Source organism: Spermophilus citellus (genome assembly GCF_964194105.1).
Source record: "Spermophilus citellus genome assembly, chromosome: 10".
NCBI classification, from domain to species: domain Eukaryota; kingdom Metazoa; phylum Chordata; class Mammalia; order Rodentia; family Sciuridae; genus Spermophilus; species Spermophilus citellus.
In genome coordinates this window covers 69,293,721-69,310,126 of record NC_138197.1, presented here as the reverse complement: position 1 = coordinate 69,310,126, position 16,406 = coordinate 69,293,721, and the positions used below count along the sequence as shown (strand labels likewise).

Here is a 16,406-nt window from a genome sequence, read left to right as displayed (position 1 = left end):
CATGCTAGACAAGTGCTCTCCATCACTGAGCCACATCCCTAGTCCCTATCTGAAGTAGTTTATCAGCCACTTGAAGTCTGGGACTATGTTTCAGTTATCTCTATTTCTCCTTAGCTTCCACCTCAACAACTGTGCAAAGTACTCCCACATACTTGTGGTAAGAGTGTAAACCTCTGCCACTTGATCAATAGTGAAGAGTACTTTATCAATTACACAGCCCCACAACTCCACTGCTAGGAATTTACTCTACATATACACTTTCACACACAAGGAATAATATATGTATTATGGGATGTTCATTCAAAAATACTTGTAACAGCAAAACCCAGAATACCATCATTAGGGACCGGTTAAACTAATTATGATATATTTATACAGTAGAATACTTTGCAGTCACAAGAAAGAACAAGATATATGTTTATAAATACCAGTGGAAAGAGGTTTAAATAGTATATATTCTTTTTTAATATTTATTTTTTAGTTTTAGGTGGATACAATATCTTTATTTCATTTTTATGTGGTGCTGAGGATCTAACCCAGGGCCTCTCGTGTGCTAGGTGAGCACTCTACCATTGAGCCACAACCTCAGCTCTTAAGTAGTATATATTCTTATGAAATATATATATCCAGAAGAATATATAAGAAATTAAATAGTGGTTGCCTCTGGAGAGGGTACAAACAATCCAGAATGGCAGGGAGGCTTACTTTTTATTATCTATACTTTTGAACTGTTTAGATTTCATTTCTTATTTTTTAAAAAATATTTATGTTTTAGTTATAGGTGGACACAATACCTTCATTTTTATTTTTATGTGGTGCTGAGGATCGAACCCAGTGCCTCACGCATGGTAGGCAAGTGCTCTCCCTCTGAGCCACAACCCCAGCCCTAATTTCATTTCTTTATAACCATTTACAAATAATGTTTTTTCTTAAAGGAAAAAATAATTAGGTTATGAAAAGCAAGGAAATTTTTAAAAGCAAGTTGTGTAAATATACGAATGATTCCCATTTATATAAAAGAAAAATATTTGGGTTTTAAAAAAATCTCTGGAACAATATGTAAGAAACTTCCCAGTGATTTCTTTTGGGGAATGGGGAAAGATAGGCAATCACTTTTTACTTTCAACCATGTATCCTTTTTTGGGGGTGTGGAGATAGAATGTAGGGACTGCTAGTCGAGTGCTCTACCACTAAGCTACACTTTCAACCAGTATTTCTTTTTAACTAGTTTGTATTACTGTTTTATTTTTACTTTTGTATTTTCATGGTACTGGGGGTTGTTTTGTGGCATAGGGATGCTCTAATACTGAGCTACATTTCTAGCCCTTTTGAGTCAGGGTCTATGTTGCTGAAGTTGGTCTTAAACTTGGAATCCTCCTGCCTCAGCCTCCCAAAATGATGGGATTAAACCAATGTGCCACAGTGCCCAGCTTGTATTACTATTTTAAAAGGCACATTTTAAAAAATGGCTATAGGGGCTGGGGATGTGGCTCAAGCGGTAGCAGGCTGGCCTGGCATGCGTGCGGCCCGGGTTCGATCCTCAGCACCACATACCAACAAAGATGTTGTGTCTGCCGAGAACTAAAAAATAAATATTAAAAAATTCTCTCTCTCTCTCCTCTCTCACTCTCTTAAAAAAAAAAAAGGCTATAGATTAGGGATCCAGAAAATATTTGATGTTCATAATGAAGTAATGGTAATTATTATTAATTTTCTTTTGCAGTAGTGGGAATTAAACCTAAGGCATACTAGGCAAGTGCTCTACTACTGAGCTACATACCCAGCCAAGTCATGGTATTTAAAATTTAACTATCAAGTGACACATAACTGATGGCTAAACAACTTGAAGCCCCAGTCCTATCTCTAGGTTGGAGATGGCAAGACATGTGCCTATAAGGGAAGACATGTGCCTGTAAGTGGAAGGAAAAATGACAGATACAACCTCTTTGAGGATTAGTAGTAGCTACCCAGGGTATGAAACTTTCCTTCTCTTAGGAAACCCAGAACTATTATGAACAACACAAATCAAACTTAAGATAACCTTAAATTCTCTTCACTGAAGAAAAATCAAATTAGAAAATTTAGAATATGTTCAGGAGATACTCAATGAATTATGGTTTAGATATATTATTAAAAAAAATAAGTCCTGGGTTCAATCCCTAGCACTTCAAACACACACACACACACACACACTTTTTTTTTTTTTTTTTTTTTTTGTAGTTCTATGGATTATTCCCAGTGTTACTCTACCACTGAGCTATAAGCCCAGCCCTTGCTAAATTACTGAGGCTGGCCTCAAACTTAGGATCTTCCTGCCTCAGCCACAGGAGGTGCTGGGATTATCAGAGTGCACCAACATTCCTGGCTTTATTTATTATTTTAAATAATACCTTTGTAATTCAAAACAAAACAATAAAAAGAACTTTCGTTATTTTCAAAATTTTTATGGTCATTAATAATCTTCATGGGGCTGGGGTTGGGGCTCAGTGGTAGAGCGCTTGCCTAGCACATGGAGGTGCTGGGTTTGATCCTCAGCACCACATAAAAATAAATAAAATAAAGGTATTGTGTCCAGCTACAACTAAAAATATATTTTTAAAAACCCTTCAAAATTTTTTATAAGGAAATTTAAATTTCAATTTCAAGGCAGTTTTGACAAACATGTTGCTTCCCATTTGTCAGAGTGGTTAAATGCAGTCTTGCCTGGATATAGGGATAGGTCTCTTAATCTTTCAAGGTTACCTCAATCTCTGAATTTATTATATAGTATAGGCAAGCAATTAATCAGGAAAGCAGGGCTTTTTCCTGACACCTAGCAGGCTGATGGTGTTAGACAAAGTTTCCAAAATGAGGTGATCAGTCCCTTAGAAACGGTTTCCCCAGTATTCCTTGACTACTATTTTCTTTACCCAAAGACACACCCACTCACACACACACAGGCGTTCTTTTTCAATCTGTTCAACCAACCTGAACCTTGGAGGCTCAGCTTCAACCAAGGAGCCATGGGAGGCCCTGAGGCAGCTAAGTTCTGCACCACTGCCACAGCCTGGGCTCAGGAGACACATGTTAGAGGAAGGAAAACTCTTATTAAATCATAGATGCTGGGAGTGGGGTGGATTGGAGAGGTCCAGCACTAGCTACTTGCTATATGTAGGAGCTCAATTATACAGTTAAATTCACTACCCCTATCCAGGGACAGGGAGGCAGGGAAAATGGTGTCAATATAACCTTTGGTTGCCTGGGAGAGTGGCTGGCAGCTGTGGTTATTCTAACCTGCTAAGCCCTCCTTCTCTATCCTATGGATCCTTTCTCATAAGGAACAGCTGCATTTGCTTATCCTGGCTTTCATATTTTAATCTGATCCTAAAGCTAAGCAGCAGTGGACAAATGACTTGGGAATCAGACCCCCTCATTTAAGCACAGAATAAGCTGTCCAAGTGACTTCTACCCCATGAAGCCCAAAGAAAAACAGATACCGAAATGAAGTCTCTTGCTGCTATGAAACAAATGTGGGAACATTTATGCAGCTATTTTTATTTATTTATCTATAAAGATTTACTGTAGCAATTTTTTGCTGGGTACCTTAGATTAATACCAATTATATTGCTATAAATTTGGTTCAAGATCAGAACAGGATTCAGCAAAGGGGGAGAACATCAATTAAAAAAATCCTCAAACACTGAAACAATTTTTTTTTTAAACTTAAAAAAGACTTTAATTAAATGCTACTTTCACAGACTTCCTTAGACTGGTTTGCAGTCTAAGGTACAGCTTAAGGTAACAGGAAACAAGGCTTTGGGCATTTTGAAGAAACTGCAGTTAAGCTACGGTGCCAAGCAGGGGACTGAAACCCTGATTCAAGTGTCAAATCTCAGGCACATTCTGAGATAGAGGCAGATTCTCAAATGTTTCCTGGTGTTCTCTCCTTTTTACCAATTAACATTTCCCTTTTCTGGCTAATCCAGTGTGGTATACAATCCCCTCAATTGCCTCTTCTGGTCAAATTGTTATTTGGAGGGAACTTGGCAGGCACCTGTGGCTTCTGCTTAGACTGAAATGGTGACAGGACTGGCTCTGACCCACTTCCTCCTGAGATAGCCTCAACAATGGGGACTTGCTGAACAAGGCCTCTTCAGGCAGTTGGAAGACTTGGTGTAGTGGGAAGAATGTTGCTTACCCTTGGGAAGCGTGGAAATACTTGCCCCTGATTCCTGGTGGAAATGACTAATCAAAATCAGTCCATATCACTGGGAAAGGTAGAGGAAAAAACAGTTTCCCCTCCAAAAATGATAAAGAGGAAATAAGGAGAGAAGAAACAAAAAAATATTTAGAATGGCACAAAGTGATATGCATAAACTTCTTTTTGTTATTAAATCTAACTATAAGTTTTCTAAAGTCCAGTTATCAGGTTGAATTAAGTGGCATACAGAAGAAAGGTCAACTGGAATTTCTCTCAAGAGTTCATAGCTTCAGGCTGAGAGGTCCTGGGTTTGCGCTGGGGGAGCCCCTTTTTGAATGAGGGCTTGGATGGACAAGGCTCCATGCTGGCTCCAGTTCCATTGGTCCCTGTAGAGTGAGCCTGGCCCCACTCACTAGTGTTTCCGGGTGCCTGGGGTACAGCACTCTGATACTTAGAAACAGATGAATACCAGGAGCTATTTCTATAACGACCCATACTGTCATGTCGCCCTTGGCTCGCGGGGTCACTGGACTTTTGGCCTTGAGGCCTGAATCCCTGTCCTCCTCGTCTGTTCACCGGCAACACCTAAGGATAAAAGAATACAATGTTCAAGGTACTCTGGCATTATGATACACCATTTGTTCTACTTTAGTTCACAGGAGTAATCTAAAAACATACTTGAGGTATATCATGTTTGGGACTCAGAATTCTGTCAGCCAATCTGACCTAGCTACTATATTACAATACATCTTCCACATTGTCTCCTGCTTTTCACTCATAGACTCTTCACTGAAGAGTAGTTTACCCCACTTTACAGGAAGAAAGCTAACATGGAAGAGGATTCTTTGGGTTGTTACAAGCTCTTAATTAGGCATCTGAATTCTGTAGATTTTAGGCCATTTAAGATAAGGAACAATTAGAATAATAAAATTAGCACCATTATGGTCAACTTTGCAAACCAGGATTAAACCATATTGCAGTAGACCAAAAAGCTTATACCCTGAGGGATTTCTTTTTTTTTTTTTTTAATATTTATTTTTTAGTTCTCGGCAGACACAACATCTTTGTTGGTACGTGGTGCTGAGAATCGATTTCTTTTTTTGTCTTCCAATTTCAATGTTAAATCGGTTCTGAACAATGTATTGACAGCTTTGTCTTAGATTATTCTTTTGTTTCTCCTTCAAACTAAGGAAAAGAAAGTATGGTTTACTCTTCTACTCTTCCTTATTTTTTTTTTTTTTTTGGTACTGGGGATTGAAACCAGGGACATTTAACCATACGGCCCCAGTCATTCTTATTTTTTATTTTAGAACAGGTCTGGCTAAGTTGCTGAGGCTGGCTTTGAACTTGCAATTCTCCTGCCTCAGCCTCTAGAGTCACTGAGGCCATTGCATTTGGCTTTACTCTTCCACTAATGTGTTCATTCCTCATTCCTAGTAGGTTCACTTTCTCTTCCCCTGATACATTTATACTGAGTTTCTAGTGAGTTGCTGCTTTCAGATACATGCTGGAGAACCTACCAATTGCAGTGCTGGTCTGTCTTGAGATGGTACATGACTCCCAGTATGACTAATTACCAGGCTATACTACCTAAGGGGTGAGGATCACTGCCAACATAAGAAAGTCAGAAATTCTTGGTAACAGGAAGTTACTAGCTGATAGTTTGAAATACCTGTCAAATACTTTCTCAGGAACTAACTGGGACTAGAGGGAAGAAAAATCAGTATGGAATGGAAATAGAGAGAGGAAGGTAGTATATTGAGCTATATCAGCACTTAAAAATTCAAAACTTGGACGCCTTTTCTCTTTCCCATTCTCAGTGTGGAAGCTAGGTTACCTCCCGATGAGGCTGGTAGGGTCGGCTGCTGTTGGCTGTAGGAGTCTCTCCTGGTGCCGAATTTCTCTTGTTAGCACCTGTAAGGCTGGGAACAGAGGCACAGGTGGAAGAGGAAGCAGCAGAGGCATCACTTGGGCCACTCAAGGACACAGCTATAACTGAGCTACATCGAGATCTGTTTGAGTAGTTATTCTTTGGATGGGACACTGAAACAGAAATATGAGGAACATGTGGTCATATGATGGAAAAGCATAAGGAATAATATACTTCCCCTGTTTCTCCATTTCAAATGAACAATTTAAGATAAGGAACTATCCACTAGAATAGCATAAAGAAAAACCAATAAAATAGATTACAGGAAGAAACACCCCCCTTTGCTTTCATTCTTCCCTCCTTCCAAATCCTCACTGCTTGGGGTAAATGAATTCTTAGAGATAGGGAAAACAGTTTTAAGATCAAGTTATCATGCTCCCTACTGAGTAATGACTTCCTGGCATTTCCTACTACCTAAACTCCTGGCTGTGCCTCCCAGAAGCTGACTAAGCCTGGGAACAATAGTATGGGCCATATGTTCAGTTTCCTATGCAAGGAACATTCTAAAGTACACACTTTGCAAAGAAAGAAAAAGGTAAACAAATCAATTTTTTTCTAAATCCTTCAAAAAAAATATGAATGATGCAAGGTAAAAATAATCAAGATCAGTTAAATATGAATAGAACTAGTCTTTACCACAAACATGTATCTTGCCAAATTTCTTTCTGCAAAAATAATCCCCAATCCAAAATACCAATCTAACTGAAAAATATTAATATTTTTAATTCAAATGTTAAGAATTCAATGGTTTAAAACTATCTCCCAGCCTTAGCAACTTAGTGAGACCCTGTCTCAAAATCAAAAGAACTGGGGATGTAGCTCAGTAGTAAAGTGTCCATAGGTTCACCCCCAGAGCCCCCCACCACCCAAACAAACAAACAAACAAAAAAACCTCAAACCACCACTCCCCAGATTTTTTTTCTTAGCTTTTTTTGAACTAATGATTAGTTAACAACCACTACCCTAAGGACAATATTTCATTTTTTGGGGGTGAAATATCCAGGGCCTCACACATGCTAGGTAGGTACTCTATCACAGAGCTATACTTCCAGCCACATTTCACTTTTATACTGAGACAGAACAGAGGGTCTAACCAATTTGTCACTACAAACTTTCATTCACAGACACTGCACCCTCCCCCACCTTAAGGCTATTATTTAAGGATCTATTATATGCCAGGGAAGGCTGGTATTACAGGTATTATCATCTCTATTTGAGGAGTAAAAAATCCACGATATCAGCTTTGAGGCAAAAATTCAAACTTGGTCTGACTCCAGAGCTCCATATTCTTTTACACTACGTATTTTACACCTCTCAACTCAGCAGAAAATAGTGAAAAAGCATTTTGTTTTATTTTATTTTATATTTAAAATATTTTTTTACTGTTGATGGACTTTTTATTTTATTTATATGCAGTGCTGAGAATCAAACCCAGTGCCTTGCACATGCCAGGCAAGTGTTCTACCACTGAGCCACAGACCCAACCCTTTTTATTTTGAGACAGGGTCTTGCTAAGTTGCTTAGGGCCTCGCTAAATTGTTAACTCTTGCTTTGAACTTGTGATCATCCTGCCTCAGCCTCTGGAGGCACTGGGATTACAGGTCTGTAACCAGAGAAAAAGTGTATTTATTCTTAGGGACCTAGTAAATAATCATCTTCAGAGTTTCAAGTATCTGCATCCACAGACTTCATAAATATTCCCATGATTACTTTTCACAAAATTAAACATACAAGAGGCACTGAGGAAGACTCAGTGGAGAAGCTAGTTAGCATGCCAAGAAAAGATAAGTCACCCAGGTGTGATGGTACATATCTATAATCCCAGTTACTTGGGAGGCCAGGGTAGGAAGATCACAAATTCAAAGCCAGTCTAAGCAATTAGTGAGACTCTGTCTCAAAATAAAATAAAAAGGTCTGGGGATGTATCTCAGTGGTAGAGTGCTAGCCTAGCATATGTGAGGCCCTGAGATAAACCCTCATTACTGCATTTATTTATTTATTTATTTTTTAATATTTATTATTGTTAGTTTTCGGCGGACACAACATCTCTGTTTGTATGTGGTGCTGAGGATCGAACCCGGGCCGCACGCATGCCAGGCGAGCACGCCACCGCTTGAGCCACATCCCCAGCCCATCATTACTGCATTTAAAAAAAAAAAAAAGAGCCTAAGAGGGTAAAGGATAGAAAGGACACTACCTCTACCTCTTAGAATCTCTCACCATCTCACCTTGTCCAAAGGAATCAATGCTCTTCTTTAAAGTCTCTACATCACAGGTGAATCGGGCTACTCGTCCCAGATCCTCGTCATATTTACGTTCACTAACAAAGTGCTGGAGAAAGGACAAAGAAAAGCCTCCAAGTTAGACAAACATTAAAAAATTGAACTTACAGCTTGCTACACACAGGTGGAACAGAATTATTTTCAATTTTCTTCTTTTTAACTTCTAAGTTTACTAAATGGCTATCATATTACCAGTGCTGAGTGATCAAACAAATCCACTCATTTCACAAGGGCTCAAAGTTTGGGAGTTTTATGAAAAGCTATAGAATGGTGCATGCCTCTAATTCTAGCTACTCAGGAGGCGAGGCAGGAGGATCACACATTTGAAGCCAACATAAACAACTTAGTGAAACCCTGTCTCAAAATAAATAGCTCAAAATGTAGTTCAGTGGTAGAGAGCCCTTAGGTTCAATTCCCAGTACCACTATTAAAAGAAAGAAAGAAATGCTGCATGATGTTCAAAACCCAGCAGGTACAATCAAAAGAAACTTTAGCAAAGGAAAAAGGAGGAAGAATTTATAGTGGAGGACCATCTTTCCACCATTGGGGCTATTTTCCATATTGTTCTATTTAATATAGAAACAGAGGCAGCAAAAATATTCATAAACTGCAACAAAAATCCCATTTAGATGGTTTGGTGTTCTTTAAAAGGAACTTCCTTAGGAAACCCACTTCACCTTTTTATAACATAAGATTTCACAGTTCTAGAAAAAGGAACAATTTCTTGAGACTGAAAATCATTCATGTGAAAAGTCAACTTTGCAAACAAGAAAAGTTTATACTGCAAGTGATTTAATCCTTTTAAGTGGACTGAGCTGAGAAGTAACAAACCCCTTGGGTCAAAAACTAACTATACCATAGAAATTATCTAGAAACATGTCAAGAATAAAGTGCTTCTAGGGATCTATTTCGATTAAAAAAAATTGTCTAAGGTAGCCTAGAATCATTTTTTTTTTTCAGATGAAAACAACATGAGAAAGAAAATTAAGGGCCTAGATATAATCTGGAAGAACTGAAAGCCTTATAGCAAAGCAGTCTACTTCTTAACTGAGGGAGGTCTACTCCCACATCCAAAATGCATCAGAATCCTTGGGATGCATCCAGAAACACTGATAGGGAAAGGAGAAAAATTACCTTTGGGCCTTGAAGTCCTAAAGATTTTTGAGTATACTGTGCATTAGGAAAGCATATAAACTTGAACCAAGCTCTTCCACTGAACTACATCCCCAGCCCCACATGAACCTCTTGTAAGAGAACTTCAGAAAAGTAATATCAGTCTGAGATTAATTCTGAAACATATTCTAGGGTTTGTTGAGCCAAAGACATAATAGGAATGACAGAAATAAAATGATCTGGAAATAAGACATTTAAATTGCACAGCACCCACTTCAGCACACTGAAAATGTGGAGAGAAACAGATCCTTAGTCAGCCTGCAGTAATATTTCTAGCAGCTTTTCAGCCACGTGGGAAGGGGAACAGATGTAGCCAGATTTCTCATCTAATTCCAAAGAGGTTTCCGGTTTCTCATAGATAGTTGAATGAGACTGACTGGCATAAATGTGAGGAAGACATTCTATAAAATTTTGTAATATAGTTTTAGTTAAGAGAGAAATAGTAATTTTAAAATTTGCTTTATCTGGCTATTTCACCCTAGTTGTTTTTTTTTTCTTTTTCTTTTTTTTGGAGGGGGCTACTGGGGACTCAGGGGCATTCAACCACTAAGCCACATCCCCAGCCTTTTTTGTATTTTATTTAGAAATAGTCTCTGAGTTGCTTAGCACCTCACTTTTGCTGAGACTGGCTTTGAACTTGAAATCCTCCTGTCTCAGCCTCCAGAGCTGCTGGGATTACAGGCATGGGTCACCATGCCCAGCTCACCCTAGTTGATTTTCTAAGGGAAAGGAGTGAGAACAGTCACATTCTATAAGTTTGTGTGAATCACTGGATCGAAATGATAACAAGGATTCCTAAAAGGTCCTAGATGATCTTCCACCTATGCTTTTATTTTATAAAGGCTGTTGCAAGCCTCTGTAGCAAGTATTTCTCTCAAAAATGGCAATGAAGCTTATGTGTTCACAAACAGTGGTGGCTATGGGCTCAAGAGTAGAAAAGGCCAACTCTCCTTATTCATACAGCTAGCCACTTATAAACAATTGTGTAGAACACCAGTGTCCACAACTACCCACGAATATTCCAACTTCTCCTGGGCTCACATGCTTAGTCACAGAAATACTGTTCTTTATATAAGAATTTAAGGGCTGGGGATGTGGCTCAAGCGGTAGCACGCTCGCCTGGCATGCGTGCGACCCGGGTTCGATCCTCAGCACCACATACCAACAAAGATGTTGTGTCCGCCAAGAACTGAAAAATAAATATTAAAAATTCTCTCTCTCTCTCTCTCCTTAAAAAAAAAAAAAAGAATTTAAAAGGCATGAATATTGAACCTCAGTAATCTTTATAGATCACAGTATAATCAGCATCTCAAATTATCAAATTTTCTCTATAAAATCATAACTGATCAAGAAAACATTATTTACTAAAGACCTGCTATATGCCAAGGCACTGGGGATATAGCAGTTTCTGCCATTGTAAAGTTCACAGTCTGGTAGGGAAGGCAGATTAATCAAATGCACATAAAGATGTAACTGCACAGAGGGATAGCGCAGTCAGGGGAGCCAGGAAGGATGAGTAGGTTAAGAATGACCTGTGTGCTCAGAGGGAACAGAAGAATGTTTTGGATACATGGAAAACATGCAGTGGTGTTCTAGCAGGAGGGAGCAGGAAGAATTGTGGAAAGAACTAAATAGTACAGTTGGAGTACAAAAGATAGGGGCCTGTTGTAAAGTAAGGACGGTGGGAGAGCCAGCCCATGCAGAACCCTGTACACTACGTGGAAGATTGTTGTATTTATCCTAAAACTACTGGAGAGTCTAAAGCAGACTACTATTTTTTTTGAGGAATAGATAGGAAGGCAGGGCAGAGGGGGCAGAGGTAAAATGGATGGAGAATCAGGTAAGAAGGTATTATAGAAGTACAAGCAACAAAAGATAGCTTGATCATGTTGGTGGTAAAGATGAAGAGAAAAGGTCAGATCTTAGATTCAGTAAAAGGTAAAATGGCTGGGCGCAGTGGTGCACACCTATAATCCCAGAGGCTTAGAAGGCTGAGTCAGGAGGATTGTGAGTTCAAAGCCAGCCTCAGCAAAAGTGAGATGCTAAGCAACTCAGTGAGACCCTGTCTCTAAATACAAAAGGGCTGGGGATTTGGCTCAGTGGTCGAGTGGACCTGAGTTCAATCCCCAGTACACCCCTACTCCTCCACCCCCCTTAAAAAAAGAGGTAAAATGGACAAGGTCTACTGACAGAGTTAACTTGAGAAATGGCAAAATTTCCTAAGGTTTCCAGCTTGGACAACTGGATGGTGATAGTACCATTTACAGAGAAAGAGAACCTGGAAGAGGGCCAGGTATGGAAAGGGAAGATCATACATTTGATATATTTGATATAACCATGAATTATGGAGATTTGCTACTTTAGCCTCCTGAGGGTAAGAAGAAAGGCAGAGAGGAGAATAAGTTTTACTTTGATATCAGCTCTGAGCTCGACCAATTGCTCCTCTGACATTCGCACAGCCACCTCAGTCATCTTCTTTAGAAGTTCGGCTTTCTTTTGTCGGCTAAGCAAAATTTCCACTGCAGAGGAAAAAAGTATGAATCTCAGATTGCTGCTAAATAGGATAAAGAAGAACTAGAAATATAAGCCATTCAATATACGTATTTGGACAGCCAAGAGCTTAGCTTTTTCCATCCAGAAAAAGAAAATACTAATGGTCCAGTTTTTTATGAATCACAAAGATTCATAAATCATTTGTCCTTTCTCAGTAAAATAAATTATCAAGCATATAAATTAAGATAAATACATATACCTGGTAAAAAATTAATCTAGAATAAATGGGTATTCAATGAAAAATAAAATATCCCTCCTATTTCTGATTTTGTAGTCCCCTCCCTAGAGGGAAATATTATAACAATTTCTTATGCATTATTTCCAAATATTGTCTATGTATAAACAACACCTTTCTTCTCCCCACTACTCAAAAATGGCAGTCTATCATCACACCATTGTCCCTTTACCTTAGTCAGCCTTACTTAATATATCTTGATATTCATTCTCTATTCATATATCTGTATCATCTTCATTCAGTAATACAATGTGAATATACCACAATTATTTACCATGTTCTCTAATGATGAATATTCATGTTGTTACTATACCCCTTTAAAAAAGACCTTCTTTGGTATTTTAATATGTTCCCTGATTCAGAACTCAGATGTGGTCATGGCAAATAATAGATGATTAAAAAAAAAAAAAAAAAAAAAAAAAAAAACCTCAAGCTGGACATAAAGCATAGTGGTACAGAAATTGCCTAGCATGCATGAGGCCCTTGTTTCAACCCCTAGAAGTACAAAAACAAAAACCAAACGAATGAAACAAAACAAAACACCTCCCATGCACAATGGGCCAGGGCCAAGAAATCCTTCCAGGAGGCAGAACTAGGAACTGTCAGATAAACTACCCAAGGAACCTGACCATATTCCTACCCAGCAATATTTGATCATTTGCTTTGCAAGTGAGAATTTTTAAAAATATTTTTTGTAGATGGATACAATACCTTTATTTTATTTATTTATGTTTATATAGTGCTGAGGATTGAACTCAGGGCCTCACACATGCTAGGCAAGTGCTGTACCACTAAGCTACAACTCTAGCCCTCAAGTGAGAATTTTTACCATAAATTATCCTCTTCTCTTGTCTACCGATATAATTCTAGAGGAGGGAGTATTTAAAAATTGAATTTATGGGACCTGACCACAACATGCCACATCCAGACCTTATGGAAGACCTAAAATTACTCAAAAGACCTGGCTTTCAACTGAATATACAAACTACATGAGACTCTGGAGGTGCTGCCATTGAGAAGAAGGTGGGTATGTTCTCACTTTAGAAAAAAGAAGGACATTAGGTAGCTGAAGGGGAAGACCATGGCAAATACTTAGTTGACTGGATTATCCCATTCTCCTTTTCTTCCTATCGTAAGTCCAATGTTGTTGGGCACTGATGTACTTAGGAAACACTTATCAGAAGGATTTGCTACAGATGAGATGGTCATGCACTATATAGTTTAAACAGAACCACAGGGCAGAGTTTACAAGAAAGGTCTTTAAAGAAATTTTCTAGCATGTCACATTTTGCCTCTCCTTGACTGAAGTCTTAGGAGTTATGTTTCGATCAAAAACATACTCTAAGGATGGCTAAGTAGGATAGAGAAACCTGGGTTCCTAATGTCATCTTGGAGATGCCTTGTCAGTTCTTGACTGGCTATCTCTTATCTTCTCAATTCATGAAAGAAAAGTAAATTCACATTTATTAAAGTCACTCGATTGCATGTTGTTAAACTCAATCCCTAACTGATACAAGGAATCCCATACCCTACTGAGAAATTAGCTAAATTTATGGTAGAAAAAGCAGAAATTTTCAAAGAGCACCACCAGGTATTATTTAAAGCTGAAGGTTTTTAGCAGGTTTACTTAGCCCAACTGCCTCATACATGCCACACATGGGTTGCCCATACCCATGTCGGGTTACTATCAGTAAGGACATACTTTCCCAATAAGTTAGGAACATGCTTGCAAGTTTCTTAACACCAAGGCCTAACAGCTACAAATGATTTATTGGTCTAGCTCCCAAGATAAAATCTATTTGCCATTCTTATCAACTTCAGTTTCTCTTAGCTATCTATAGCTTTCTCAGATTTTATTACACAATTGTAAAGGGCAAAATGAAGAATGTCTTGAGTAAAGATTTCTACACATATAAGATAACTTAGAGGGGCTGGGGTTGTGGCTCAGTGGTCAAGCGCTTGCCTAGCACGTGAGGCACTGGGCTTGATCCTCAGCACCACATAAAAAATAAATAAAATAAAGGTATTTTGTTCATCTACAACTAAAAAAAATAAAATAAAAAATAAAATAAAAATTTAAAAAAGATAACTTAGAGAACTTAATTATATGAGGCTGTGCCGCATCCTGGCTGGGCACAAAATCACGAGCCACTCACAGCCTTGTAGATTCAAACAGCAATTCTTTATTCCCGAACTCTCACTGGCACTCTACATGCACGTTCTGGGGAAAATACACACACTCCACCAGGCTCTGTGTACCAAATACCCTCTGAATCCCGAGAGAACTCAAAGGGAACTCAAGGAGCAGGTGCCTGAGGCAGCAGAATACGCCCTATTCCCAGCAGGATCCACACCCTAAACCTGGAACCACCCTAAACCCAGATCCGCCCTGGTCCTTGAGCAGGGTCACCTTTCTCAAACATTCATGCAATGTCACTGCAAATGACCTGGGTCCCAAGGCAAGCCCATTTCCACAATGGAGAGTCCTCCCTCTAAGCAACATTGGGTAGGCTGACAAAGAAATTGCTCTCAGCAAGGCTGGACAAGTCACATTTCTCCCAAAGAATAAGTTTCTTCATTCATTAAATGAAAACAAAAACATCCTTCCTTGAAAGGTTGATGTGGAGATCATATATGAACATGTGTGAAAAAAATCCTCTGAATTAAGAGTTTATTTAATAAAACTTTAGCATGTAAAGAAGTACCTTCTTGATAGTATTGGTAACGGAGTTATTACATTGTGTCCCTGAGGAACAGCATTTTTAGGGAGAAAGGAGATAAAGACATTCAGATTGATAAAGTTAGGTAAAATTCCATATCTCTGAATTTGACAAAATAAGATTGGCATGAGTTGACAATTGGTTGAAGTTGGGCAATGGGGGTTTATTATATTAGCCTCTATATTTGAAATAACTGAAAGTTTCCAAAAAGGACATGTATTTAAAAGGACATACTTATCAAGAGCAAGGACTATGACTTATTATTAGTTTTAGTTTCTCCAAATCTTCATCTTCAAAAACAATATTCAGATGTGAGACTGAAACTGTCAAATTAAGAAATTTCAAGATGTACTGCTCAGTGTAAATGCAATCTTACCTCTGACAAACAGTAGGCAGCATCTCTGCCACATTCTCTACCTTCAACTTAAAATGGACCAAATTGAACTTGGCTCAATGCTTCCAAGCTGCCTTCTCTGTTCATAACCATAGGCACAAATGATACAGCTGTAGTCCACCATCTCAACCTAGCCTAGTATTTCTACTTACCAGTTTGATGAGGGTGGGTCTTAAAAGAAATAATGTTTCTAATTATAAATATAGCATTTGATTTATGAAGGTAAAACTCACCACTGAAAAGACCCAAGCCAATGCTACTGTCCAAGTTGTAGTTGGCATTTCTTCTTTTCATATACCTATATGTTTTCAACCTAACACTTGACAGAAATGACTGAAAAACAGATATCTGATTCTTCCATTAAAAAAAAAAAAACTTATAGATTATCCAAGCTTGAATATTCCTCCAGAATCTATTTATATAAGGAATCCTAGTCATGGGTATCTTTAATTCTCAATTCATTGCCTTTCCTTTACTCACTGATTAGAAACATTGAGTGAAAAATGTTGTACAAACTGAGAAAACAAAGTTCTGAGACAGGCAATGACAGGAACTCATATACTCAATTGTATGCAATTTGGTAAAGTGTCTGATTATAAGAATTTTTTCCAAATAGAAAAATATTCCAGTGGAATTGCTTAATCACTGGAGGTAAAAACAAAATAAAACAAAATCCAGGCACCTTCTAGGTACTTTATTTTCCTAAGAATGATTCTTTGATGGCAGATAACAGGATGAAATCTCTGAACTCCACACTGAAAATATTAAATTTTAAAAATATTTTAAAAATATACTCTTGAAAAGTTCTCTCTCTTGAAAGGATTTATATGCTAGTGCAGCATAGCAACTCAAGAATGATTAAATATATAAGCTCTTTTTTAAAAAAGTATTTTTAATTGTAGATGGACACAATACCTTTATTTATTTTTATGTGATGCT

General features: G+C 38.2%; 1 protein-coding gene across 6 annotated transcripts in view; it reads right to left on the bottom strand.

Annotated features, from left to right (window-relative positions):
- Positions 1-3,688: 3,688 nt before the first annotated feature.
- Positions 3,689-16,406, bottom strand: part of SPATS2 (spermatogenesis associated serine rich 2) — a 111,791-nt gene continuing 99,073 nt past the window's right edge. For all 6 annotated transcript variants that reach the window (XM_081311508.1, XM_081311510.1, XM_081311506.1 and 3 more), the window contains 4 exons: positions 11,975-12,084; positions 8,339-8,441; positions 6,018-6,223; positions 3,689-4,765 (listed from right to left, as the gene is read on the bottom strand). In XM_081311508.1, the coding sequence (XP_081167634.1) occupies positions 4,454-4,765; positions 6,018-6,223; positions 8,339-8,441; positions 11,975-12,084 (731 nt within the window). In that variant the 3' untranslated portion in view covers positions 3,689-4,453. The remainder of the gene's footprint in view (positions 4,766-6,017; positions 6,224-8,338; positions 8,442-11,974; positions 12,085-16,406) is intronic.